Source organism: Tiliqua scincoides, chromosome 2, assembly GCF_035046505.1.
Source record: "Tiliqua scincoides isolate rTilSci1 chromosome 2, rTilSci1.hap2, whole genome shotgun sequence".
Taxonomy (NCBI): Eukaryota; Metazoa; Chordata; class Lepidosauria; order Squamata; family Scincidae; genus Tiliqua; species Tiliqua scincoides.
The window spans coordinates 269,637,522-269,663,487 of record NC_089822.1 but is presented as its reverse complement, the minus strand read 5'-3'; the positions used below and the strand labels follow the sequence as shown (position 1 = coordinate 269,663,487).

General features: G+C 49.3%; 1 protein-coding gene across 1 annotated transcript; it reads left to right on the top strand.

The window, feature by feature from the left end:
- Positions 1-4,047: 4,047 nt before the first annotated feature.
- LOC136640479 (major histocompatibility complex class I-related gene protein-like) lies at positions 4,048-16,796 on the top strand. Its single transcript, XM_066615643.1, has 8 exons — positions 4,048-4,286; positions 4,615-4,896; positions 6,591-6,866; positions 9,616-9,900; positions 10,279-10,368; positions 12,684-12,722; positions 13,749-13,781; positions 14,326-16,796. Exons 1-8 carry the CDS (start codon positions 4,226-4,228, stop codon positions 14,328-14,330), a joined length of 1,071 nt encoding a protein of 356 aa, XP_066471740.1. The 5' UTR covers positions 4,048-4,225; the 3' UTR covers positions 14,331-16,796.
- Positions 16,797-25,966: the final 9,170 nt, after the last annotated feature.

Sequence of the window (25,966 nt, the reverse complement as noted above, 5' to 3'; positions counted from 1 at the left end):
GGAGCTGAGGGGCATCCAGTTTGGGACTCCTCATCCCTATGGGACGAGGATGGGGAGGTTAGAGAACAACAAGACAAAGGCAGAGTAGGAGAAGAAATTGGGAAAGGTAGCGTGATGGGATGTGATAGACGGTTTGGCACAGTGAGAGGATGCAGGGACAAAGGAGCAAATAAGCAGCCCACCCTGGGGCATTCCATGTACAAATGCTTTTATGTGAATGCCCGAAGTCTCCGAGCAAAGATGGGAGAACTGGAATGTCTGGTGACTGGAGAAAACATTGACATAGTGGGCATAACGGAAACCTGGTGGAATGCGGAGAATCAGTGGGATACCGCAATCCCGGGCTATAAACTCTACAGGAGGGACAGGCAGGGGCGTGTTGGAGGTGGGATGGCTATTTATGTTAAGGAAGGGATAGAATCCAGCAAAGTAGAGATTGAAGGTGGGTCCGACTCCACCATAGAATCTCTGTGGGTTAAATTACCAGGCTTGTGGAGTGATGTAATACTGGGGGCGTACTATCATCCTCCAGACCAGAAATCTGATGGGGACCTTGAAATGAGGAAACAGATCAGGGAGGTGACAAGGAGGGACAGGGTTGCAATCATGGGGGACTTCAATTATCCTCACATCCACTGGGTCAATTGGTGCTCTGGTCACGAAAGAGAGACCGAATTTCTTGACATGCTAAAGTGCCTTAGAGCAGCTAGTCATGGAGCCCACCAGAGGAAAGGTGACTCTGGATTTAATATTGTGCGGTACTCAGGACCTGCTTAGAGATGTCAATGATACGGAGCCATTTGGGAACAGTGATCATGCTGCGATCCGTTTCGACATGCACGTCAGGGGAAGAATACCGGGCAAATCTCTCACAAAAACCCTTGACTTTCAACGGGCGGACTTCCCTCAAATAAGGAGGCTGGTTAGAAGGAGGTTGAAAGGGAAGGTAAAAAGAGTCCAATCTCTCCAGAGTGCATGGAGGCTGCTTAAAACAACAGTAATAGAGACCCAGCAGAGGTGTATACCGCAAAGAAAGAAGGGTTCCACTAAATCCAGGAGGGTGCCCGCATGGCTAATGAGCCAAATTAGAGAGGCCATAAAGGGCAAGGAAGCTTCCTTCCGTAAATGAAAGTCTTGCCCTAATGAGGGGAATAAAAAGGAACATAAACTGTGGCAAAAGAAATGTAAGAATGCGATATGGGAGGCCAAGCGAGACTGTGAGGAATGCATGGCCAGCAGCATTAAGGGGAATAATAAAAGCTTCTTCAAATATGTCAGAAGCAGGAAACCCGCCAGAGAAGCGGTTGGCCCTCTAGATGGTAGGGAGGGGAAGGGGAGATAAAAGGAGACTTAGAGATGGCAGAGAAATTGAATGAGTTCTTTGCATCTGTCTTCACGGCAGAAGACCTCGGGCAGATACCGCTGCCCGAACGGCCCCTCCTGACAGATAGAGGTTAAAAGAGAATATGTTTCAGACCTCATTGATAAATTAAAGATCAATAAATCACCGGGCCCTGATGGCATCCACCCAAGAGTTATTAAGGAATTGAAGAATGAAGTAGCTGATCTCTTGACTAAGGTATGCAACTTGTCCCTCAAAACGGCCACGGTGCCAGAAAGATTGGAGGATAGCAAATGTCACGCCTATCTTTAAAAAGGGAAAGAGGGGGGACCCGGGAAACTATAGGCCGGTCAGCCTAACATCTATATCAGGTAAGATGGTGGAATGCCTCATCAAAGATAGAATCTCAGAACACATAGATGAACAGGCCTTGCTGAGGGAGAATCAGCATGGCTTCTGTAAGGGTAAGTCTTGCCTCACGAACCTTATAGAATTCTTTGAAAAGGTCAACAGGCATGTGGATGTGGGAGAACCCATGGACATTATATATCTGGACTTTCAGAAGGCGTTTGACACGGTCCCTCACCAAAGGCTACTGAAAAAACTCCACAGTCAGGGAATTAGAGGACAGGTCCTCTCATGGATTGAGAACTGGTTAGAGGCCAGGAAGCAGAGAGTGGGTGTCAATGGGCAATTTTCACAATGGAGAGAGGTGAAAAGCGGTGTGCCCCAAGGATCTGTCCTGGGACCGGTGCTTTTCAACTTCTTCATAAATGACCTGGAGACAGGGTTGAGAAGTGAGGTGGCAAAGTTTGCAGACGACACCAAACTTTTCCGAGTGGTGAAGACCAGAAGTGATTGTGAGGAGCTCCAGAAGGATCTCTCCAGACTGGCAGTATGGGCAACAAAATGGCAGATGCGCTTCAATGTCAGTAAGTGTAAAGTCATGCACATTGGGGCAAAAAATCAAAACTTTAATTATGGGCTGATGGGTTCTGAGCTGTCTGTGACAGATCAGGAGAGAGATCTTGGGGTGGTGGTGGACAGGTCGATGAAAGTGTCATTCCAATGTGTGGCGGCAGTGAAGAAGGCCAATTCTATGCTTGGGATCATTAGGAAAGGTATTGAGAACAAAACAGCTAATATCATAATGCCATTTTACAAATTGATGGTAAGGCCACACCTGGAGTATTGTGTCCAGTTTTGGTTGCTGCATCTCAAAAAAGACATAGTGGAAATGGAAAAGGTGCAAAAGAGAGCGACTAAGATGATTACGGGGCTGGGGCACCTTCCTTATGAGGAAAGGCTACGGCGTTTGGGCCTCTTCAGCCTAGAAATTCATTCATTATGGGTTACAAGTCACAGTAGGTATGTGCAAGCTCTTGGTTTTAGAGACAGGCTGCCTGCCAGATGCAGGGGAGGGCACCAGGACGCAGGTTGTGTCTGTTGTCTTGTGTGCTCCCTGGGCATTTGGAGGGCCGCTGTGAGATACAGGAAGCTGGACTAAATGGGCCTGTGGCCTGATCCAGTGGGGCTGTTCTTATGTTCTTATGAAGAGGGATCTCGTCTCCCCCTGAAACGGTGCTGTTTTTCTCAGTTGAGTGCTGAATCCAGGCTAAGATGTTCTGGGGCAGCTTCCTCCCCTTTTTCTTGCTGCATGTGTGAACCCAGTATTCCCCCCCCCCAGCCTCCTGCTGTGTTCTTGAAGGCCTCCTGGAATTGGGGGCCAAGTGCAGGCAGGGGGGCTTTTTCTCGTTCTCTCTGATTGGATCTTTATCTTGGTACTGGGGACATTCCCCTCCCCCCACCCCATCGTGGAACCCTGTTCACTTTGTGGCTATGTTTGGAGGATTCCCTGTTGTTGTGGGTGTTTCTGGTCAGCTGCTTTGGGGGTGCTTTTGTGAAGTATGAGGCATGAGTGTGGACAAAGAAGCACATCAGATGTTCTGGTGCCTGAGGAGAGAGGTGCACAGAGGGGGCCATTGAGAAGGCCTTTCGAGTTCCCAAGGTGCCCCGGACAGCACATCTGGTGGTCCTAACCTGGAGTGCCTGCGCCCAGCTTCTGGGGTCTTTGTCTGCGAGGAAGACTTTCCCAGGCTCTCCACCTAGATGGTGGAGAGGTAGTTTGATCAGAGCTCAGGTCTCTTGTTGTCTTGTGTGAGCTACAGGAAGCTGGACCCGATGGGCCTGTGGCCTGATCCAGCGGGGCTCTTCTGATGTTCTTATTGGACAAAATTCTGGAGGAAAAGTCCATCACGGGTTGCAAGCCATGATGTGTACGTGCAACGTTCTGATTTTAGAAGTGGGTTACCCCAGGGGCTGGACCAGGAGGCACAGGGTGAGCAGAGGACACGGCGCCCCAACTTGTAGGGAAAATGTAGGACATGCCAAAACGAAAGCTAAAAACACTTGTCTGTGGATTTCATGAAGTTAATTTAAACACTATGACTTATTGTTGAATGTGAAACTACAGGATATGACCTCGAATTTATGGATTCCTGGAAGGCTCTGGGCTGCTCACAGGGCCAAGGAGGACGCTTTCCAGGACGCAGGCTGCAAAGGAGGACGCTGTCCGGGCACCGGGGCTCTTGGAGATGCCTTCAGGTTGCAGAAGGCCAGCTGAGGAGGGGAGTGCGCTGGGCTGCACTGAGCCCGCCCTCGGCCACGCGGACCTCCCCGCAGCCGCGCCCTTCCCGGACTGCTGCCGGAGGGCAGCCCCGCGCTTTCGCTTTCGCTTTCGCGGGAAGCGCTCCCCCGCGGTGCGGCAACGGCGCTCGTCCCACTGGCCGAAGATTCCAGCCCGCTCCTGCTCCGAAGGGCTGGACGGGCGTCCCCAGCGCCGCAGCGCGGAGAGGAGCGCGAGAGGCTCCGGCTCGGCTGGGGATGGGGCGGCTCGGCTGGCTGCTGGGCGCGCTGCTCCTCCTGCAGGGCGGGGGCTGCTGCGGTGAGTGCTGGCGGGGGCAGGGCCTGAGCCCGGCGCCGGGCCGGGCGTTTCCCCGCGGGCAGCCCGGAGCGCTTTGCAGGGCGCCCCCCTCTTCGCTTGGCGCCCGGTCTCCGCTGCTGCGCTTCCCTGCCGCTCGCCTGACGCCCCACCGCCGAGCCCTCCTTTCTCCCGCGCTCTTTTGCTGCTGCAGATTCCTCCCTACAGCGGCTTCGTGCCGTCCTCCCTCGGGTCTTCTCCAGGCACCTGCCACCCACCCCTGCCAGGTGTCCTCCAGGAGGGCTGATCCAGGAGTGTAGGAGGCCTCCTGACTGCCCCCCTCTCTTTCCAGGCTTCTCTTCCACCTCCCACTCTGCACGGTTTTTCTTGATGGAGGCGTCCGGGCCCACTCCGGGCCTGCCCCAGTTCGTCGCTGTGGGGTATGTGGATGGCCAGCTCTTTGGTGCCTACGATAGCAACGGGAAGAGGATTATGCCTAAAGTGCCTTGGTTTAGCACAATGGAGAAGGAGGAACCCCAGATCTGGCACATGCATCTACGGAGAGCACGCCATACTGATCTGGGTCTCCGAAAAGACCTTGTGTCTGTGCAGAATCTTTACAACCAGAGCACAGGTGAGTGGAAGAGGTGGAGCTGCAGCTAGAACTCTCCCCCCCACCTACTCCTGCAGGAAGGGACATCAGTCACTGTCTGTGACAGCTCAGGAGAGAGATCTTGGGGTGGTGGTGGTGGACAGGTCGATGAAAGTGTTGGCTCAATGTGCGGCGGCAGTGAAGAAGGCCAATTCTATGCTTGGGATCATTAGGAAGGGTATTGAGAACAAAACGGCTAGTATTATAATGCCGTTGTACAAATCTATGGTAAGGCCACACCTGGAGTATTGTGTCCAGTTCTGGTCGCCACATCTCAAAAAAGACATAGTGGAAATGGAAAAGGTGCAAAAGAGAGCGACTAAGATGATTACGGGGCTGGGGCACCTTCCTTATGAGGAAAGGCTACGGCGTTTGGGCCTCTTCAGCCTAGAAAAGAGACGCTTGAGGGGGGACATGATTGAGACATACAAAATTATGCAGGGAATGGACAGAGTGGATAGGGAGATGCTCTTTACACTCTCACATAACACCAGAACCAGGGGACATCCACTAAAATTGAGTGCTGGGAGGGTTAGGACAGACAAAAGAAAATATTTCTTTACTTAGCGTGTAATTAGTTTGTGCTCTTTTCCCTTTCATATAACACCAGAACCAGGGGACTGGGTTGGAATGGCCTAAGACAAAGCCCAGGGGGAGAGGATTCAGGCACCCTTTTCTTTCTCCCTCAGGTGAATTGCTCACAGGGATGGAAGGGAGGTCACTGGCCTTGGTGGCTGGCCACCAAGAACCCTGACGGCCTCCCACGTCAGGGTTGAAAGTTGCCCCAGAAGGCCCTGTGGGAGAACAGCCAGCCCTTGCAGCTAGTTGAAGATGTGGCCACCACATAATCTCCCTCTTGGCCCACTGCCTCACTATGCATGACTATACAACCACCACCTCCCAACGGCCGGTCCTGTCAGACTGCAGGCCACACTGTGGGGATCTCACCAGGGCCTTGCTGAGGGCACCTGCCAGGAGTGGACTCATCGCGTCACGCTGGGTGTCCATCTGGGACCCTGATTATTTTAGTATAGAACAGTCCAGGTCACCCAACAAATCAGTAACCAACAAAAATCCAGTGGCCAGCTTGATCCATCCATAACTCTGATCCATGGAAAGAGAGTTGACTCAGACTAACACCTGACTGGCTCCCTGCTGTGTTATAACAACACCTCATTGGCTCTTGGAACAATCAGTCTCGTTGGTCACTTTCAAGTTAGAGAAATTCACTTTTTACTTCAAAAGGCAGTTGTGTTTTCCGTTTCTGGCTATTTGGTGATAACATTTGATAGAATGCAGATATTTCAGTGTGGTTGTTTCATTACATTCTGCATTAAAATTCACATCAAATAATATATAACATGATGGTATTAGTCATCAAAACCACAGTTTCTACAATTTTGGTAACTAGTGTCATTCCCCCCCCCCATAGGTGTCACATGGTGCAGTCTTCCCCCTGCCCCTTCTAGTTACACCAGTGCCTAGCAGTCTGGTATGGGTGAGGAGGCAGCAGTATTAATGGTGGTGGGGCAAGAGAGAGAGAGAGAGTTTTAGGGGGGCTGCTTTAGGTGGCCTTTGACTCAGACTGGGTCTGTTCTACAGGGAAGGGGTGGGAGAGTGGGGGATTGGCTGGTCCTGCTTTAGCTCTGATGCCCCCACGTGTGTCTCCCATTCAGGGTTCCATACCTTGCAGTACATGTGGGGTTGTGAGCTGAGCGAGGATGGGCAGAAACGGGGGCTTGCCCAATACGCCTATGATGGGAGGGACTTCATCGCCTTTGACAAGGAGACTCTCACCTGGACGGCAGCCAGTGCCACAGCTCAAGTGACCAAGAGGAACTGGGATGCTAACTTGCCCAGATCGCAGCTCTATAAGTTTGATCTGGAGGAGACCTGCACTGGGTGGTTGCGGAAGTACCTGCAGTACGGAAAGGAGACTCTGTTGAGGAAAGGTGAGGGGGGAAATGGCAGGGAGGGGGGGCAATTCCCTCATGCTGCCCCTTCCCTTGTAGGATCCCAGACTGAGAACTGCACTTGAAGCAGGTGAGAGAAGCCTGCGTCTGTCCCAGCTGAGTGAGGAGAGTGCATTGTTCAGAATTATCCCAGATAAAAGGCCTGGTGCAGCAGAGACAGAACTCTTGGTCTTTCTTGTTACTTGCTTATGGAAAATTATTCCATATTTTAAAAACAAGAACCAGTATGGAACCTGCCTTCGGGGAAGAAGACTGGCCTGGATGTCCACATGCAAGATGAGAGCAGCCACGCTTTCATATTAATACCAAACTGACCTAAATGTAGCCCTGTCACACCCTGAAATGGACTCACATTCCCAGTTTGTATATATTTTGCTTTTATGATTGTCAGGGTCAAGAGGGGGGCTGCCAGAGACCACACGCTGATCCAGAACAGTAAGGAGTAGTGGTTAGCGTTTCCTCTCCACCAAGCTGTCTGTAATTTGCATCTCAGCTCTGAATGACACAGGGTGGGCTATTGAGTTTTAAGCTGGTTCTCACATATGAAAACAGACAAAACATACCCAGAAATGCACAAAATATAGACACTTTAGGACAACGATCAACACCAGTCACTGTATGAGATTGAGATGGTCCTACTGGGATCTTGTATTCACTGTATTCACAGCAGCACTGAAACATCCTCCAACAGTCCTTCTCCCCTGTCTTTTGCATGAAGTGATATAGTTAGAGGTGTTTGACCACAGTGCAATTTTTTTTAAGTTGAATTAAAATGCAAAATGTGATGTTTTGTGTTTTTATTCACAACTGAATACATGATTTCCGTGTTACTAATTCATTAGCTATGGACAGAGGTGTTTGAAAAATGTGGAGTTTTGTGTTTTTATTTAGTTATGAACAAAAACAAACACCTCTGGATACAGTCCACTCTCCCACTTCAGGAACCTCCTGCCTTTTTATGCTGGATGGCAAGAAACACAATGCTCAGAGTCCCACAAGCAGTCCTTTTTCTGGACTGAACCATGTCATACTGCATGTGGAAAGTAAAGACCCCTCCTCCATGCATCTGGAAAGTTCCATTTGCTTTGTACTGTTTGCTTCTGAGCTGATGGACACCCCCTCCCCATGGTGGCTCCATCTCCCAAGATTGGCAGGTTAAGGTTTCCCCCCACCCTAAATTGGGTACTCCAGAAAGTGGAGGAGGAGGAAGGAAACAGGTGATTTTTTCCTCTCTTCTCTGCAGGTATTTTCCTTTCCAGGTTGAGCAGGGTTGTCACTCCTTTGGGTCAAAAATTCAGACACTTTCCACTGATGTATCTCAGCTTCTGTAGAATAACTTTCCCCTTCTGACAGGAAGCAGATTGGGAAGAAAAGATCCATGTCATGTAAGGAGAGCCTTGGAGCAGGTGCAGAGAGCCCTGTGATAGATGGAATATTCTTTTCTTCCAGTATGACATCCTGTAAGAAGTATTTCTAGTTCTCAAGTGCCAACCAGGCTGTTTATGACTCTGGCTTGCCTCTCCTCTCGGTAGCTCTTCAGTGGAGGCCAATTTAAACCTTGTCAGGCCTTTGGCATCCCAGGCCCTGAATTGTTGTAAGCCAGGATGTGGCAGGAGGGGCCTTGATGTCCAGGCCTGGTATGAAATGTAAACAAAGGAACAGCAGCACTGTCTATGTTTGTGATTAGCAATTAGAAGCACCTTGTTAGGTGGGAGCCATGTGACCTGGGGAGATGTGTGCAGAGACATGTCGGCTATGGTGGAGTGGTGCAATGCACCACTGGACAGCCAATCAGAAAGGGTCACAAGACTGTCTTGTGAGGATGAGGTCGCCCTGTTCTGATTGGCCAGCCCCAGTATATAAGGGGCAGACACCATATATAAGACACCGGTATGTAAGAACAGACACCAAGTATGGGTTACTGTGGTGGAGTTTCTGTGTGTTGTGCTGTTGGTTTGTTCTGTGGCTTGGACTGCTTATTGTGACTGTGCCTCTGTATCCCTGACTCCTGGACCGCCTGACTGACTCCTCTTCTGCCTGCTCCTTACCAATACCTGCTTCTGCAACAAACAGGCCTTTGTCTGCTTCTCTGGCTCTGTTTGGGACCGTCTGCTTCCAGTGCTATCTCCCTACGCTCCCGTGCCACTCTGCTACGGGGAAAGCAAGGGCTATCCTCCCCTGCTGCCCTGACAAACCTCAGAGGAGCCAGTCAGAGTGCACAAGAGTACTGGTCATTCTTCAGTGCATGTTTGCACAGCTAATGTACGACTTGCACTTCATAAAAAGAAAGAAAATGCAGGAAAGGTGATAGTTCTGGAACCGCTAATAGTGACAATTTCAATATCCTTCCCTTGGAGTGAAAGCCCTGATCCCTGCAGTGATGTTCACTTGATACTCTCCAGTTTAGCAGGATCTGAACCAATTCAGCTACAGAGGTTGTACTGGTCAGTGACCGTAATAAAACATTCTTCTTCTTCTACAGAGGAGGCCTTGTGATATTTGCCCCAAAGCTCCAAAAGAGCTCACTGGGCAGTCCCAGAACTGCTAGTTATTATCTTGGAGAGTTTTCCCAGTTGGGTTGCACTCTCTGCATCTCCTGAGGAAGCTGCCTGGGTGGGACCAGTTCTGGAGTATGGGGGTTGAGTCACAGTACAAATGGGGGGTCTCTTTCTTCTGATAAACTACAGTATCCAACAAGCAAAAACCAAGATATTCCACTTTCCCACAGAGCGCCCAGTGGTGAAGGTGACCCGCAAGGACAGCCACGAGGGCTTGGAGACCCTCCTCTGCCGGGCCCACGGCTTCTACCCCAAGGAGATTGATGTTACCTGGAGGAAGGATGGGGAAGTCAGGGAAGGGGACACATTTCGTGGAGTTGTTGGCCCCAACGCAGATGGAACTTACTACACCTGGCTCAGCATAGAGATTGACCCCAAGGAGAGGAGCCACTACCGGTGCCATGTGGAACATGATGGGCTAGAGAAGCCTCTGGATTTGGCAGTGGAGGAGTCTGGTGAGAGACTGCGGGGGGGGAGGGAGGCCTCGGTTTTTTGTGGGGAGGGGGCTGGAGTGCTGGCCAGTTTCTGGGAGGTGAATTTTCACCTAAGGAGGAGGTTAAAGAAGAAACTCATCCGCAATTCCCAGTGAAGCCCCATTTTGGATGGGGCTGCCAGCAAGGGGGTGGATGAATAAACTGTGAGAGGCAGAAACACCTGCTTTTATTGCTCTGAATGAATGACAGGAGAGTGCCCAAAACTCTCAAAACTGTATGAACTCCATGGCTTGCATGCCTCAGGTTTCAGCTTCAGTGCCCCCATCTCCAGTTTCTGGGAATGTGTGCCCCAGACTTTGGAGAGCAAGTCTGAGAAGAGATGTGTTAATTTCATTTCAGCCTCAGTGCCTGGTTGGCTCATTGCTGTGGGAATCGTTTCTGGGGTCCTGGCGGCTCTTCTGCTTGCGGTTGTGATTGTCGTAGTCCTCAGTAAGTGTTTTTCCGAATGCCTTTCTTGGGCCAGTTGCATTCCTTGTTTGGTGATGGGGTTCAGATTTGGACCCCTGAGAGAGGGAACCGGCTTCTCATTCTGTGTCTTGCATCTCATACAAAAATGGCACCATAGAAATGGATGGTGATAAAGATGGAGATGATGTGCTAGAAATGGAGACCCCAAAGCCTGGCAGTGCCCTTCACTCTCCCCTCCCCCAAAATGACATTTTATGCTAGAGCAGGAGATACCTCTGGAAGGCCATCTCATTCCCCCACATGCTTTAGAAGGAAAGAACTTTGCATTTGATGTGAATAATGTAATACTGTTGTGATGAACCTGTGAAATTAGATCCTGAAATTAAAATGCCATGAAGCTGGAAGGTATATACGGTTTATATTTTCCAGCTACAGGGCAGCAATTAAGAGATGGGCTGTCCATTCTTGACATTTGCTCCAAAACTATATTTTCAAGAAGCACAATTACAGGGTCCTGATGGCAGCGTCTGACATCTCTCTGATGCTTTGCAGTGCCAGAATTCAAATGGGATGATCCTGAGACATGTCCAAAACAGATGTGGCAGATCTGCCTCTGGTTTGTCATGTCCACCCCAGCAATGATCAATCCAGTGTAGATTGACAGTGTATTCTGTCCGTCCGTCCGTTCTCCCCTTTGTTGGATATCCCATTGGTAAACCAAGGGCTTTTTTTGTAATGGAACGCACCAGAACGGCGTTCCGGCACCTTTTTTCCCCCCTGAGCATTTGAACTTCTGACCTTGTGCTCCACCTTTTTTTTTTTTTTGCACTGCCGGCTCCACCTTTTTTTTTATTTTTTATTTTTGCACTGCTGACTGGGGAGGGATTTGAACCTCCAACCTAGTGGTCCACAGCCCAGCACTCTCTCCATTGGGCTATAGGAAAGCCTATAGTTCAAGTGTTCAGAACTAATATATAAGGTCTTGAGCCCAGCTGGTGGCCATTAGCGCCTCAAGTATTAGTTCCGAACACTTTGAGCCTAAGAGCTCCTGTGGCTCAATTGCTAAAGTGCTGGTTTGTGGAGCCAGAGGCTGAGGGTTCAAATCCCTATGCGGAATAATTTTTTTTTCTTTTTTAGGTGGGGAGGTGCTCCATGGCTGCAAAATGTAAAGGTTGATTGCCAGTTGCCAAAGGGGGGGCCAGTTGAGGCTGCAAAACTCCTCAAAGTTCAGTCCCAGGCAAGCTTTTTTAGGACTTAAAAAAGTCTGCCTGGGACTGAACTTTGAGGAGTTTTGCAGCCTCAGCTGGCCCCCCTTTTGGCAACTGGCAACCAACCTTTATATTTTGCAGCCATGGAGCACCTCCTCACCTGAAAAGAATTTTTTTTTATTCCTCATAGGGATTTGAACCCCTCCACAGACCAGCACTTTAGCAATTGAGCCATAGGAGCTCTTAGGCTCAAAGTGTTTGGAACTAAGACTTGAGGTGCTGATGGCCACCAGCTGGGCTCAAGACCTTATATATTAGTTCTGAACACTTGAACTATAGGGTTTCCTATAGCCCAATGGAGAGAGTTTCCTATAGCCCAATGGAGCACCTCCCCACCTAAAAAAATGGGATGTTTCACTCCAGCTGTGGCAGGAGTGCTTTTGCTATCAGGGAGCTCACACGGGATGGACGTGTGTGTGTGTGTGTGTGTGTGTCTGTGTCTGTGTGTGTAGTTATTGACTACATCTAGTTGTATCTTATTTCTTATTTCTCCGATAAAAAATGGTTCAAAAATAAAGATTAACAAGTTGTGAGTTCCTGCACCTTTTTTTTTTTAAACAAAAAAAGCACTGGGTACACCTGTGTAGAAGATTCCCTCAGGATTGACACTGACAATCCTGGGTATTTTATGGGTGTTTTCTCTACCCAGTATCAAGTTCCTTCAGTGTTTCTCAGATCCCTTTCTTCTTTTCATGGATGTTCAGTTATGTTTTTCAGTACTTTTCAATATGAGGGCAAGAGGCTCTTTAGTTCTGTGCTCTCAAAGCGACCCCCAGCTCACTTCCTTGGCTGCTGATCTCAGTCACTGTCTGTGGTCATTCCAGAGCAAAGGTCCAGAGGCAACAAGAGTTGCAGGGAAGCCCAGCAGGTTGGGGCTTGATACCAGGACAGGCCTCCTCTAACTGTTGCCTGGGAAGCTTCCAGGGCCTCCTCCCCTAAACCACAAACTGGAGGAGCATCTGCTACCTAGGGATAAAAATCTCTCATTCCTTTCTCTTTGCAGGGGGTGGGATTGGATGGCCTCTGTAGGTCCCTCCCAGGCCTGACTTTTTGATTTTGTCTCTGCAGAGAAATGTCCAGAGAAAGCAGCCTACAGAGCAGCATTAAGTGAGTGCCTCCTTCCTCTTAGGAGTCCTGAAGTTCAAAAGCACTCTGTGTGTGTGTGTGTGTGTGTGTGTGAGTGAGTGAGTGAGTGAGTGAGTACATGCATGTGATGATCAGACTTGTTTGAAGGTGACCCATCTGGAGCACATTGTGTAACCCTGGGAGCAGGGTGATACGTGGGCCCCTTGATTTTTCTGAGTCCAACCCAAAGGTTATCTCCTTTAAAGCCCTGCTGTGCCTGGGCTGTCTTAAGGACTGAGGTGCTCTGGGGAGGCACTGCTCCAGGTGTCTGTTCCATCTGAGGCTTGGTGGGTGAGCACTCGGAGTAGAGCCTTTTGTAGGCTCTGGAACTCCCTTCCAGTGGAGGCTCCAGGTGGCCTGTCCCTCTCTGCCTTCAGAGGACTCACGAAACTCTGGCTGTGCAACAGAGAAAGAGTTTTTGCTTTTGTGCAATTGATCTGTATTATTGCTGATGCAGGATATTTGAAGTGCCTCCTTCCCTTCTGTGTGTTTTGCCATCTGAAGCGGTTTGCAGATGTTGAAAGGTGGGGCCCAAATGCAAAACTGGACATGTGCAAGAGCGCGTGTGTGCAGAGGGTCCTGGGCCTTGGCTTTTGGGGACCAAGCTGCATATTATATGAAACATGCAGTATGGCCCTGTGAATTTGCTACTCTAAGGTAAATAGTTGCTGGGGTGGGGGGATCAGGACCAAAGTCTAGAGGGGGTGCTTGAAACACTTTGCTCTTGCTACAGTCCCAGTTCAAAGCCCTTATCTCCACCTCATACTCTTGAAAGGAAGCTCCCACTGGTGATGGCAGCTTCCCTCCCAGGGCAGGTGGCAGTTGTGAGGGAGGGGCCATCCTGACTGCGTTTCCTCTGCAGCTGCTCTCTACTTTAGGATGAAAGAGCCATGCAGGGCCCTTATCCACTGCCCTGAGCTCCTCAGAGGAAGGTGGGAGACAGATGTAACCACAGAACATCTAAAGATGAGCAGCATCCCTCACTCTTTCTCTCTTCTCCCTCTGCAGCAAGCGATCCGGGTTCCGACAGCTCCGCTAGAGGTAAGAGGGGAGCATCCATCTTGAGGAGAAGACCTTTCCCTCAGAATCTGTCCTTCTGCTTTTCTGTGGGCCAAATTTGAAAACTTTCCTGTAGGTAACAGGAATTGGGGTGGAGATTGGATAAGAAGAGCTTCTGCCACTTTTGGCCCACTTTAGTTTCATCTGGATGGTGTGTTTCCTCCCTTGCTTTGAATATGGGTTCTGCTCAGGTTACGAATGATGGCCATATGTGAGCCTTGGAATGGATTCTCTTCTGGGTCAAAGTGCTTAGTGTCCCCATCAGATGGCTTCCTTCCCCTGAAGGATGCAGCATAACTTGCTTGCTTGAGCCATCCCCTGAACGACTTTGTTGCACAGGCCGCAAGTGGTGGGGCACCTCTAGAAGTGCTTCAGCTCTGCTTGTGCCACATTTTGGGTACTGGTCACAGTTTGGGGCCTCAGCTGTGAAGCTTGGAGGGATAATATTTGTGCACCCCCCAACTGTAGGATTCTAATGCCTTCACACTGGCTGAACTTTTCCCTCTCCTGTTTTTGGTTTCTGCAGCATGATCTCCTCTTGGCGTGTGAGAAGAGAGCAGAGGGAGCCCACCAGATCCATGCTGTGAATCCCCCCCCCCACACGCACCTCCTGGCTTTTCACTCCATTTCTCATCCTGGCTCAGGCCCCACTCAGGTGTCCAGTGTCCAGCTGGCAAAATGATCAGGGGTTGAGTGTATCTGTGTGGAAATTTTTTCTGGAGAGCTTGAACTAATCTTGGTTTTTCTGGGGACTTCAAAAAGAAGTTATTCTGATCCCATCTATATCACATATATTTCAAGTTAGTTATTTCACACATATTTTCAAGTTAGAAAAACTCTTCAACCCTTTCTCTATATATGCTCTAAGTTTAGCCTGTGATTTTAGCAGTGTTTTGCATGAAGTGATTTCAATGTGTCATTTCTCTGGTCCGTTTGTGGCCCCCACCTGCATGCTGTGACACCCCCTGCAGTAAGCTCAATCTTAATCTTACCCTGCACGTGCCTGATCTCGGAAGCTAAGAAGGGTCAGGCCTGGTTAGTACTTGGATGGGATACCGCCTGTGAATACTGGGTACTGTAGGCTTATACCATAGTCTTTCGAGACTGAAGGTTGCCAACCATCTCCCTATACTGAACACTATCTCCGGATCTTGTCTGATCTCGGAAGCTAAGCAGGGTCAGGCCTGGTTAGTACTTGGATGGGAGACCGCCTGGGAATACCAGGTGCTGTAGGCTTATACCATAGTCTTTCGAGACTGAAGGTTGCCAACCATCTCCCTATACTGAACACTATCTCCGGATCTTGTCTGATCTCGGAAGCTAAGCAGGGTCAGGCCTGGTTAGTACTTGGATGGGAGACCTCCTGGGAATACCAGGTGCTGTAGGCTTATACCATAGTCTTTCGAGACTGCCAACCTAAGCTACATCTGGCTGTTGCCTGCCTGCTGCAAGCCTCACTGGTATTTGGCTGGGCTGCTTTCTGTACCTCGGAATGTTCTCAAGCGTGCTAACAGCTGAGGCTGAATGAGAACATGGACAGCAAAGGTGCAGAGTGAGGACCATTGGCAGGAAAGGGGATGCTTAGCAGCCAGGGAAACTGAAGATTTGAAATACAGAGAGACAGGTTGGCTTAAGAGGCATACACATCTGGATTGCTTCTGATCTGGAGAATTCCCAGTCTACGTCACAGGATGAAGAGAGGGGATTATGTCTGCATCATTTATGAGTCAGGCCTCATGGGTGCCAGTGAGTGTGTTGCCCCCACCCCAGCTCCCATTGCTGCCATCGACCAAGGCCAAGAGGCTCTGAGCCGGAGAAGTTGCTAAAACTCGGCTTCTGCCTCTGATGAAACTAATTCCTGGAGTTTCACCAGTCTGGGAATGGAAGAAATCTGAGGATGCTGGCAACCTTCATTGGGAAAGAGAAATTGCTTGGCTCCTTCTCTGCAGGTGAGTTCCTGGCCAGTTCTCCAGCCTAGTTCTTGGACCTCCTGACTTCAAGGTGACTTGCTGCCACATTCTGGAGCTCTGCTGGGATCCACAGCAGAGCTGGTAGAGAGCCAAGAGGCAGAGATCTGAGGGATGGAGACACAAAAGTGGAAAGCAGAGATGAAAACATGGAGGTGAGAGAGAGAGACTAAGAAGGGAGATGGAGAAAGGGAGCAAGAGGTTTTTTGTGCAAGTGATATTCTTGTAGACAAGTATTTTTCAACTGGTGGTACGCATACACCTGTGGTACTTGAGGGACTGTCCGGTTGTGTGTGCAGCTCCCAGGGGACACCCGCCATCCAGCACCAAGACTGCAACACTGCAAATATCAGTAGGAGGCTTGGCTCAGCAGGCAGAGCTCCAACATGTGGTTTTCATGCACTTGAAAATCCCACCCGCTCACCTTGAGCCTCTTGAGCCTTGAGTTTATGGTGTCACATCTGGCCTCCTAACCTGGAACTAACTGTTCATGATGTCATTGCTAGTTGCTTCCAATGATACTTAAGATAACTAGATCACAAGAAGTGGCATATCCAGGAACAAAGGTTGAAAAACTGTGGCGGAGGATCAGGAGGAACATGTGCTGTTGGCAGGAAATGCAAAGATGGGCAAGGTGATTTCAGAGGCCAAAGAGGCACAGCAAAGGCTGATTTTCACCACCTTATTTAAGCCTTGCTGATCATTGTCTGACTCTCAGGGCCCTCCTGTCCATAAGGACTGGCTGGAGAAACTCTAGTCAGTGGCTGAGAAGGAAAAATGAAGTTAGTAATAGTAGCAAGGTATAATTAAGAACCTAAGAAGAGCCCTGCTGGATCAGGCCAAGGGCCCATCCAGTCCAGCTTCCTGCATCTCACAGCGGCCAGAAATTTGTCCAATCCACTCTTAAAGACATCCAGGCAAGATGCCATCACTACTTCTTGTGGCAAAGAGTTCCACAAACTAATCATACAGTGTTCTTTAGCACTAATTTATGTATTAAAAAAATAAAAGAAATCTAGAAAGAAAAACATTTGTATATCTGTTCTTTGAATGCAGCTTGTTCTGAGTTAATCTTTTGCTTAAAAACTATTTTGGAAAATAATGGAGAGGAAAGCTTTGCAGCCCAGCTGTCCATTCCCACCAGTCCAAGGTTGTCGGCACATTTGCTATCCCAGAAACCAAATGAAAGTAAGAGGAGCCCTGCTGGAGAAGCCGAGGAGATGCTTAAACCCGTAACAGAAGATGAAGTGCTGGAGGTGATAAGAAAGGGAAGAGACGGCGCCGCTCTGGGTCCCAATGGACTAAATTACACCGTTTATAAGTTGTTTCAGAAAGAACTGGCCGAGCCCCTAGCCGCGGCCTTTTGGGAGGAGGACACATTTAGAGATAGTTTTTATGGAGGAATCTTAACCTTCATTTATAAAGAGGGCGACCCTACGCTGCCTAAAAACCGGAGGCCCATTACTCTGACAAACATCGACTATAGGATTTTAGCAAAGATTTTGAATGACAGACTTTCCAGAACAGCCCCTAAGTTGATTATGAGGACCCAGACTAGTGCTGTCCCAGGGGGGAAGATGACTGATTCCTTAGTTCTGGTTAGAGAGATCTTTCAGATGGTGGAGAAGGGACAGTGGAAAGGGATACTTCTACAAATTGACCAATCTAAGGCCTTTGACAGAATGAACAGAAAGTATCTCTGGCAAATGCTGATGGCAAAGGGTGTCCCAGAGGTTTTCATAAACTGCAGTGCTCAAAACAATAAAGGGAACACTTAAACAACACATCCGAGATCTGAATGAACGAAATATTCCTATTAAATACTTTGTTCCTGACATAGTTGAATGTGCTGACAACAAAATCACACAACAATCATCAATGGAAATCACATTTATTAACCCCTGGAGGCCTGGGTTTGGTGTCATACTCAAAATTGAAGTGGAAAAACACACTACAGGCTGATCCAACTTCAATGTAATGTCCATAAAGCAAGTCAAAATGAGGCTCAGCAGTGTGTGTGGCCTCCACGTGCCTGTATGACCTCCCTACAACGCCTGGGCATGCTCCTGACGAGGTGGCGGATAGTCTCCTGAGGGGTCGCCTCCCAGACCTGGACTAAAGCATCCGCCAACTCCTGGACAGTCTGTGGTGCAACGTGGCACTGGTGGATGGAGCAAGACATGATGTCCCAGATGAACTCAATTGGATTCAGGTCTGGGGAACGGGCGGGCCATTCCATAGCATCAGTGCCTTCATCTTGCAGGAACTGCTGACACACTCCAGCCACATGAGGTCTAGCATTGTCCTGCATTAGGAGGAACCCAGGGCCAACCAGGCCAGCATATGGTCTCACAAGGGGTCTGAGGATCTCATCTCGGTACCTAATGGCAGTCAGGCTACCTCTGGTGAGCACATGGAGGGCTGTGCGGCCCTCCAAAGAAATGCCACCCCACACCATTACTGACCCACTGCCAAACTGGTCATGCTGGAGGATGTTGCAGGCAGCAGAACGTTCTCCCTGCCGTCTCCAGACTGTCACATCTGTCACATGTGCTCAGTGTGAACCTGCTTTCATCTGTGAAGAGCACAGGGCACCAGTGGCGAGGTTGCCAATCTTGATGTTCTCTGGCAAATGCCAAACGTCCTGCACAGTGTCGGGCTGTCAGCACAACCCCCACCTGTGGATGTCGGGCCCTCATACCACCCTCATGGAGTCTGTTTCTGACCATTTGAGCAGACACGTGCACATCTGTGGCCTGCTGGAGGTCATTTTGCAGGGCTCTGGCAGTGCTCCTCCTGTTCCTCCTGGCACGAAGGCGGAGGTAGCAGTCCTGATGCTGGGCTGTTGCCCTCCTACAGCCTCCTCCATGTCTCCTGGTGTACTGGCCTGTCTCCTGGTAGCGCCTCCATGCTCTGGACACTACACTGACAGACACAGCAAACCTTCTTGCCACAGCTCGCATTGATGTGCCATCCTGGATGAGCTGCACTACCTGAGCCACTTGTGTGGGTTGCAGACTCCGCCTCATGCTGCCACTAGAGTGACAGCACCACCAGCATTCAAAGGTCACCCAAACATCAGCCAGAATGCATAGGGACTGCGAAGTGGTCTGTGGTCACCACCTGCAGAACCACTCCTTTATTGGGGGTGTCTTGTTACTTGCCTATGATTTCCACCTGTTGTCTACTCCATTTGTGCAACAGCATGTGAACTTGATTGTCAATCGGTGTGGCTTCCTAGGTGGACAGTTTGATTTCACAGAAGTGTGATTGACCTGGAGTGACATTGTGTTGTTTAAGTGTTCCCTTTATTTTGAAAAGAAAGTGTATTTTGTGAGGACTGCTATAAATTATAGCAGGCTAATCACATTTCACTTGCCAGCCTGATCAATCCTCGTCTGTTGAATGTGATGGCTGAACAAAGCAAAATCTCCCCATCTCAGGCCTTTTTAGTTTTGAATATCTTGTGAAAGTTACATTTTATTACAGCATACTTAGTTTTTTAATGAAGTATTGGTGGGCTACTCATTAAATTGCCCTTTTTCTAATTTGATTCTTGACAAAAAATATTCAGTAACTTATCAGAGCTGAAGCAATTCCGTAAAAACATAATGGTCTCATCACCAAGAATTCTCCCTGTTCACTCAAGCAGCCCTTCATTTACACAGTTCCTGAGATCCCATAAGCCTGTATGGGAGCTGTTTGTTGCACATATTGTGGCTGTCACTTAGCAACCCACATTGTGATGCACACCTTCCGTATGCTGAAATACTAATGCCTATGAGCAGTGGAATGGAAAGGAGGGACAAAAAACAGTGGAGGCCAAAGGACCAAGGGAATTTGATCACAGCATGTGTGGCAAGTTCTTAACATAACAAAGAACATTGCAAGGTTGGTTTTTTAAAAATGTGTTAAAATGTTTGTGTAACTTCTGTAATTAAATTACACACCATGTATAGGTCCTCTTTCTTTTATGAAAGCAATTTTCAGTTTATTTGCCCTTAATTAAAATATTTTATTCAATTTAGTGTTTAGGGTATTCAAAGTCAATTTTGAGTTTAATCACCAGTACACTCTGAGTATAAGAAATAATACATGTTAAGGTCTACTCACATTTTCTTTTGATGGTGTCGCTTGTAGTATTTTTTTCTGCAGGAAAATACACTTGCAGGCGAAATAGTCTGGTCATGCACTGCTGTGTGAGGCCTGTTTTTGAATTGGCATCTACAGATACTGATTTCTGGAACTAAGAATAATATAGCATCATGAGTCTAAAGTGCCATGTTCACAGCATGGAAACAAAGGCATGCTTCACTGCTGTAAGGATTACAGTAGTTGCCAGGACTGTCACATGGAAATGATGAGGTTCTGCATGCCGTTGGTTTAGCAACGGAGTGCAACCTCAATATCTGCTATCTGAAGAGTCAGATAGGAAAAACTGCTGTTGCCTTTTGAATCTTGGGATCTTTTCATGAGACTGGCCATGTTTTATGTATCTAATAATCAGCCAGTAGAGAGGTAGCAAAGATGACTACCAGAATGTAAATGAGTGGAGCAATGAGTGGGTTTGCAGAGGGCGAGCAGGGAGGAGACAAACGGAAGTATTGCTCTCCCTTGCAATACCGGGTAGATGGGACTCGTCAGCCTAGGAAGGCAGCTCATCTAAGAGAAGGAAACTCTGACCTCAAACCTCCACTGACTTGTGGCTACATCCAGTTGTGGAAAAGGCTTCAGGAGTCAACCTCGAGGCAAAATCAGGAGCCGGAGTCCCTGAGGCAGTTCATGGCTGAACACAGTCATGTTCTGGCAACTCCTGCGACGCCGCTGGAACCAACCGTATTGGCTTCTGCCTTTCCATTGGACCATTCCAGCGACGTGGAGAGGGGGGATTTGCTGCATGGGTAACAGCCTATCCTCCATACCTTCTTTACTCAGGCTTCGCGCACTGGAGAGGACACTCCAACTTCGCCATACGGTGTCGGCACAACACGGGAAGCAGCAGTTTACCGGTTATAAGTCTTTGCTCGATTGGCGTAGAGCGTGACGCCAGGGGCTGCTTCCGACGGTGGGAGAGATCATTGCATCTCATTGGGCAGCTACCGCCCGCCTTAAGCTGGGCAGTCCCCAGCCAGTAAGGTGTTGCCTCGCCACGGTCCGTTAACCTCATGGGGTGCGTGGGGTTTAGGTTGAAAACCAACAAGCGGATCGACAACTCTGCACCATGCAACAGAAAACAGAAAACTACTGCCCTAAAGCTGGGCACCTGGAACGTTAGGACAATGACACCTGGCTTCTCTGATGACCTGCAAGAAATAGATGACACACGCAAAACAGCTGTCATCGACATGGAGCTGAGCAGACTGCAGATGGACATCGTCGCCCTTCAAGAGACTAGGCTGCCAGATTCCGGATCTGTCAAGGAGAGAACATAAGAACATAAGAACAGCCCCACTGGATCAGGCCATAGGCCCATCTAGTCCAGCTTCCTGTATCTCACAGCGGCCCACCAAATGCCCCAGGGAGCACACCAGATACAAGAGACCTCATCCTGGTGCCCTCCCCTACATCTGGCATTCTGACTTAACCCATTTCTAAAATCAGGAGGTTGCGCATACACATCATGGCTTGTACCCCATAATGGATTTTTCCTCCAGAAACTCGTCCAATCCCCTTTTAAAGGCATCTAGGCTAGACGCCAGCACCACATCCTGTGGCAAGGAGTTCCACAGACCGACCACGCGCTGAGTAAAGAAATATTTTCTTTTGTCTGTCCTAACCCGCCCAACACTCAATTTTAGTGGATGTCCCCTGGTTCTGGTATTATGTGAGAGTGTAAAGAGCATCTCCCTATCCACTTTGTCCATCCCCTGCATAATTTTGTATGTCTCAATCATGTCCCCCCTCAAGCGTCTCTTTTCTAGGCTGAAGAGGCCCAAACGCCGTAGCCTTTCCTCATAAGGAAGGTGCCCCAGCCCCGTAATCATCTTAGTCGCTCTCTTTTGCACCTTTTCCATTTCCACTATGTCTTTCTTGAGATGCGGCGACCAGAACTGGACACAATACTCCAGGTGTGGCCTTACCATCGATTTGTACAACGGCATTATAATACTAACCGTTTTGTTCTCAATACCCTTCCTAATGATCCCAAGCATAGAATTGGCCTTCTTCACTGCCGCCGCACATTGGGTCGACACTTTCATCGACCTGTCCACCACCACCCCAAGATCTCTCTCCTGATCTGTCACAGACAGCTCAGAACCCATCAGCCTATATCTAAAGTTTTGATTTTTTGCCCCAATGTGCATGACTTTACACTTACTGACACTGAAGCGCATCTGCCATTTTGCTGCCCATTCTGCCAGTCTGGAGAGATCCTTCTGGAGCTCCTCACAATCACTTCTGGTCTTTACCACTCGGAAAAGTTTGGTGTCGTCTGCAAACTTAGCCACTTCACTGCTCAACCCTGTCTCCAGGTCATTTATGAAGAGGTTGAAAAGCACCGGTCCCAGGACAGATCCTTGGGGCACACCGCTTTTCACCTCTCTCCATTGTGAAAATTGCCCATTGACACCCACTCTCTGCTTCCTGGCCTCCAACCAGTTCTCAATCCACGAGAGGACCTGTCCTCTAATTCCCTGACTGTGGAGTTTTTTCAGTAGCCTTTGGTGAGGGACCGTGTCAAACGCCTTCTGAAAGTCCAGATATATAATGTCCACGGGTTCTCCCGCATCCACATGCCTGTTGACCTTTTCAAAGAATTCTATAAGGTTGGTGAGGCAAGACTTACCCTTACAGAAGCCATGCTGACTCTCCCTCAGCAAGGCCTGTTCATCTACGTGTTTTGAGATCCTATCTTTGATGAAGCATTCCACCATCTTACCCGGTATGGATGTTAGGCTGACCGGCCTATAGTTTCCCGGGTCCCCCCTCTTTCCCTTTTTAAAAATAGGCGTGACATTTGCTATCCTCCAATCTTCTGGCACCGTGGCCGTTTTGAGGGACAAGTTGCATACCTTAGTCAAGAGATCTGCAACTTCATTCTTCAATTCCTTAATAACCCTTGGGTGTATGCCATCAGGGCCCGGTGACTTATTGATCTTTAATTTATCAATGAGGTCTGAAACATCTTCTCTTTTAACCTCTATCTGACTTAACTCCTCGGTCAGGAGGGGCCGTTCGGGCAGCGGTATCTGCCCGAGGTCTTCTGCCGTGAAGACAGATGCAAAGAACTCATTTAATTTCTCTGCCATCTCTAAGTCTCCTTTTATCTCCCCTCTCCCTCCCTCACCATCCAGAGGGCCAACCGCTTCTCTGGCGGGTTTCCTGCTTCTAACATATTTGAAGAAGCTTTTATTATTCCCCTTAATGTTGCTGGCCATGCGTTCCTCATAGTCTCGCTTGGCCTCCCGTATCACCTTCTTACATTTCTTTTGCCACAGTTTATGTTCCTTTTTATTCTCTTCATTAGGGCAAGACTTCCATTTACGGAAGGAAGCTTCCTTGCCCTTCACAGCCTCTCTAACTTGGCTGGTTAGCCATGCGGGCACTCTCCTGGATTTAGTGGAACCCTTCTTTCTTTGCAGTATACACCTCTGCTGGGCCTCTATTACTGTTGTTTTAAGCAGCCTCCATGCACTCTGGAGAGACTGGACTCTTTTTACCCTCCCTTTCAACCTCCTTCTAACCAGCCTCCTCATTTGAGGGAAGTCCGCCCGTCGGAAGTCAAGGGTTTTTGTTAGAGATTTGCCTGGTATTTTTCCCCCAACGTGCACGTCAAAACAGATCGCAGCATGATCACTGTTCCCCAATGGCTCAGTAACGTTTACATCTCTAACCAGGTCCTGCGTACCGCACAAAATTAAATCCAGAGTCACCTGTCCTCTGGTGGGCTCCGTGACTAGCTGATCTAAGCCACAGTCATTTAGCACGTCAAGAAATCCGGTTTCCTTATCGTGACCAGAACACAAATTGACCCAGTCAATATGAGGATAATTGAAGTCCCCCATGATTACAACCCTGTCCTTCCTTGTCACCTCCCTGATCTGTTTCCTCATTTCAAGGTCCCCATCAGATTTCTGGTCTGGAGGACGATAGCACGCCCCCAGTATTACATCGCTGCACAAGCTTGGTAATTTAACCCACAGAGATTCTACGGTGGAGTCGGACCCACCTTCAATCTCTACTTTGCTGGATTCTATCCCTTCCTTAACATAGAGGGCCACCCCACCTCCAACACGCCCCTGCCTGTCCCTCCTGTAGAGTTTATAGCCCGGGATTGCGGTATCCCACTGATTCTCCGCATTCCACCAGGTTTCCGTTACGCCCACTATGTCAATATTTTCCCTTGTCACCAGACATTCCAGTTCTCCCACCTTTGCTCGTAGACTTCGGGCATTCGCATAAAAGCATTTATACACGGAATGCCCCAGGATGGGCTGCTTATTCGCTCCTTTGTCCCCGCATCCTCTCATTGTGCCAAACCGTCTATCACATCCCATCACCCTACCTTTCCCAATTTCTTCTCCTACCCTGCCTTTGTCTTGTTGTTCTCTAACCTCCCCATCCTCATCCCATAGGGATGAGGAGTCCCGAACCGGATGCCCCTCGGCTCCTGTCGGCTTTCCCCCAGGGATCAGTTTAAAAGCTGCTCTGCCACCTTTTTAATGTTATGCGCCAGCAGTCTGGTTCCATTCTGGTTCAAATGGAGCCCGTCCCTCTTGTACAGGCCCCGCTTGTCCCAAAACGTTCCCCAGTGCCTAACAAATCTAAACCCCTCCTCCCTACACCACCGTCTCATCCACGCATTGAGACCCCTGATCTCCGCCTGCCTAGCTGGCCCTGCACGTGGAACAGGTAGCACTTCAGAGAATGCTACCTTTGAGGACCTGGCTTTCAGCTTCCTGCCTAAAAGCCTAAATTTGGCCTCCAGGACCTCCCAGCTACACTTGCCCACATCGTTGGTGCCGACATGCACCACAGCCGCTACCTCTCCCCCAGCACTGTCTACCAGCCTGTCTAGACGAGAAGTGATGTCCGCAACCTTCGCACCAGGCAGGCAAGTCACCATGCGGTCCTCACATCCGTCGCAAACCCCCCTCTCTATGTTTCTAATAATCGAATCCCCCACTACAAGAAGCCCCCGACCCCCCTCCCGCCGAGGAGTATCCCGAGTGTGCTCGGATACGGGCCCATCCCCTGGAGAAAGGGTCCCCCCTAGGGGATTGTTTCCCTCCTCTCCAGGATGACGTCCTCCAGTCCCGAGACTTCCCACCCGGGCAGCCGAGGAGCTGCACGCCTGAGGTTGGGACGAAGCCTGATCGTCCCCAGAAGTCTCCCCACGGTCCTCCTCTGGCTGCCTGCGCTTCTCCAGGTCGGCCACCAAGGCTTCAAGGGAGCGGACGCGTTCCCTGAGAGCCTGGAGCTCCTTGCATCGAGGACACAGCTCCTTGCATGAGGAAATTTCTCATTTTTCTGGCAGGGAAAACCACCAAACGAAACCAGGGAACATGGCGTTGGCTTTGCGGTCAGAAATACCCTGCTGAAATCCATCATCCCACCTACTGTGGGAAGTGAAAGAATTTTGTCCCTGCAGCTCCAGTCATCAGCAGGACCTGTCACTCTCATCAGTACTTATGCACCGACTCTGTCGTCTCCAGCAGAAGCCAAAGACAAATTCTATGATGACCTGGCCACCACTGTCAAGAAAATCCCTGTAAAAGAGCCATTGTTCATCCTCGGTGATTTCAATGCTAGAGTTGGTGCTGATAACAGTTCATGGCCCACTTGCTTAGGTCAGTTTGGCACTGGGAGGATGAACGAAAATGGCCAACGCCTGCTAGAGTTTTGCTGTCATCACGGTCTCTGTGTCAGCAACACGTACTTCAACACAAAGCCCCAACATAGAGTCTCTTGGAGACATCCAAGATCAAAGCACTGGCACCAGCTCGACCTGATCCTCACCAGACGCTCCAGCCTTCCCAGCATCAAGATCACACGCAGTTATCATGGTGCTGCCTGCGACACTGACCACTCCCTGGTGTGCAGCAGAGTGAAACTGCAAACAAAGCAACTGTATCACACGAAAAAGGAAGGAAGACCTCGCATTGATACCAGCAAGACCCGGGATCAGAGAAAAGTGGAAGAATTTGCACAAGCGCTTGAGGAATCTCTTCCAGGCCCGGCAGACGCAAATGCATTCAA

Bases quoted from the DNA above. Each gene is read 5' to 3' on its own strand.
- LOC136640479 (XM_066615643.1), top strand. From the start codon at position 4,226: ATGGGGCGGCTCGGCTGGCTGCTGGGCGCGCTGCTCCTCCTGCAGGGC. The intron at 10,369-12,683 runs GTAAGTGTTTTT...TTGTCTCTGCAG, and splicing joins TGTGATTGTCGTAGTCCTCA to AGAAATGTCCAGAGAAAGCA. The intron at 12,723-13,748 runs GTGAGTGCCTCC...CTCCCTCTGCAG, and splicing joins AGCCTACAGAGCAGCATTAA to CAAGCGATCCGGGTTCCGAC.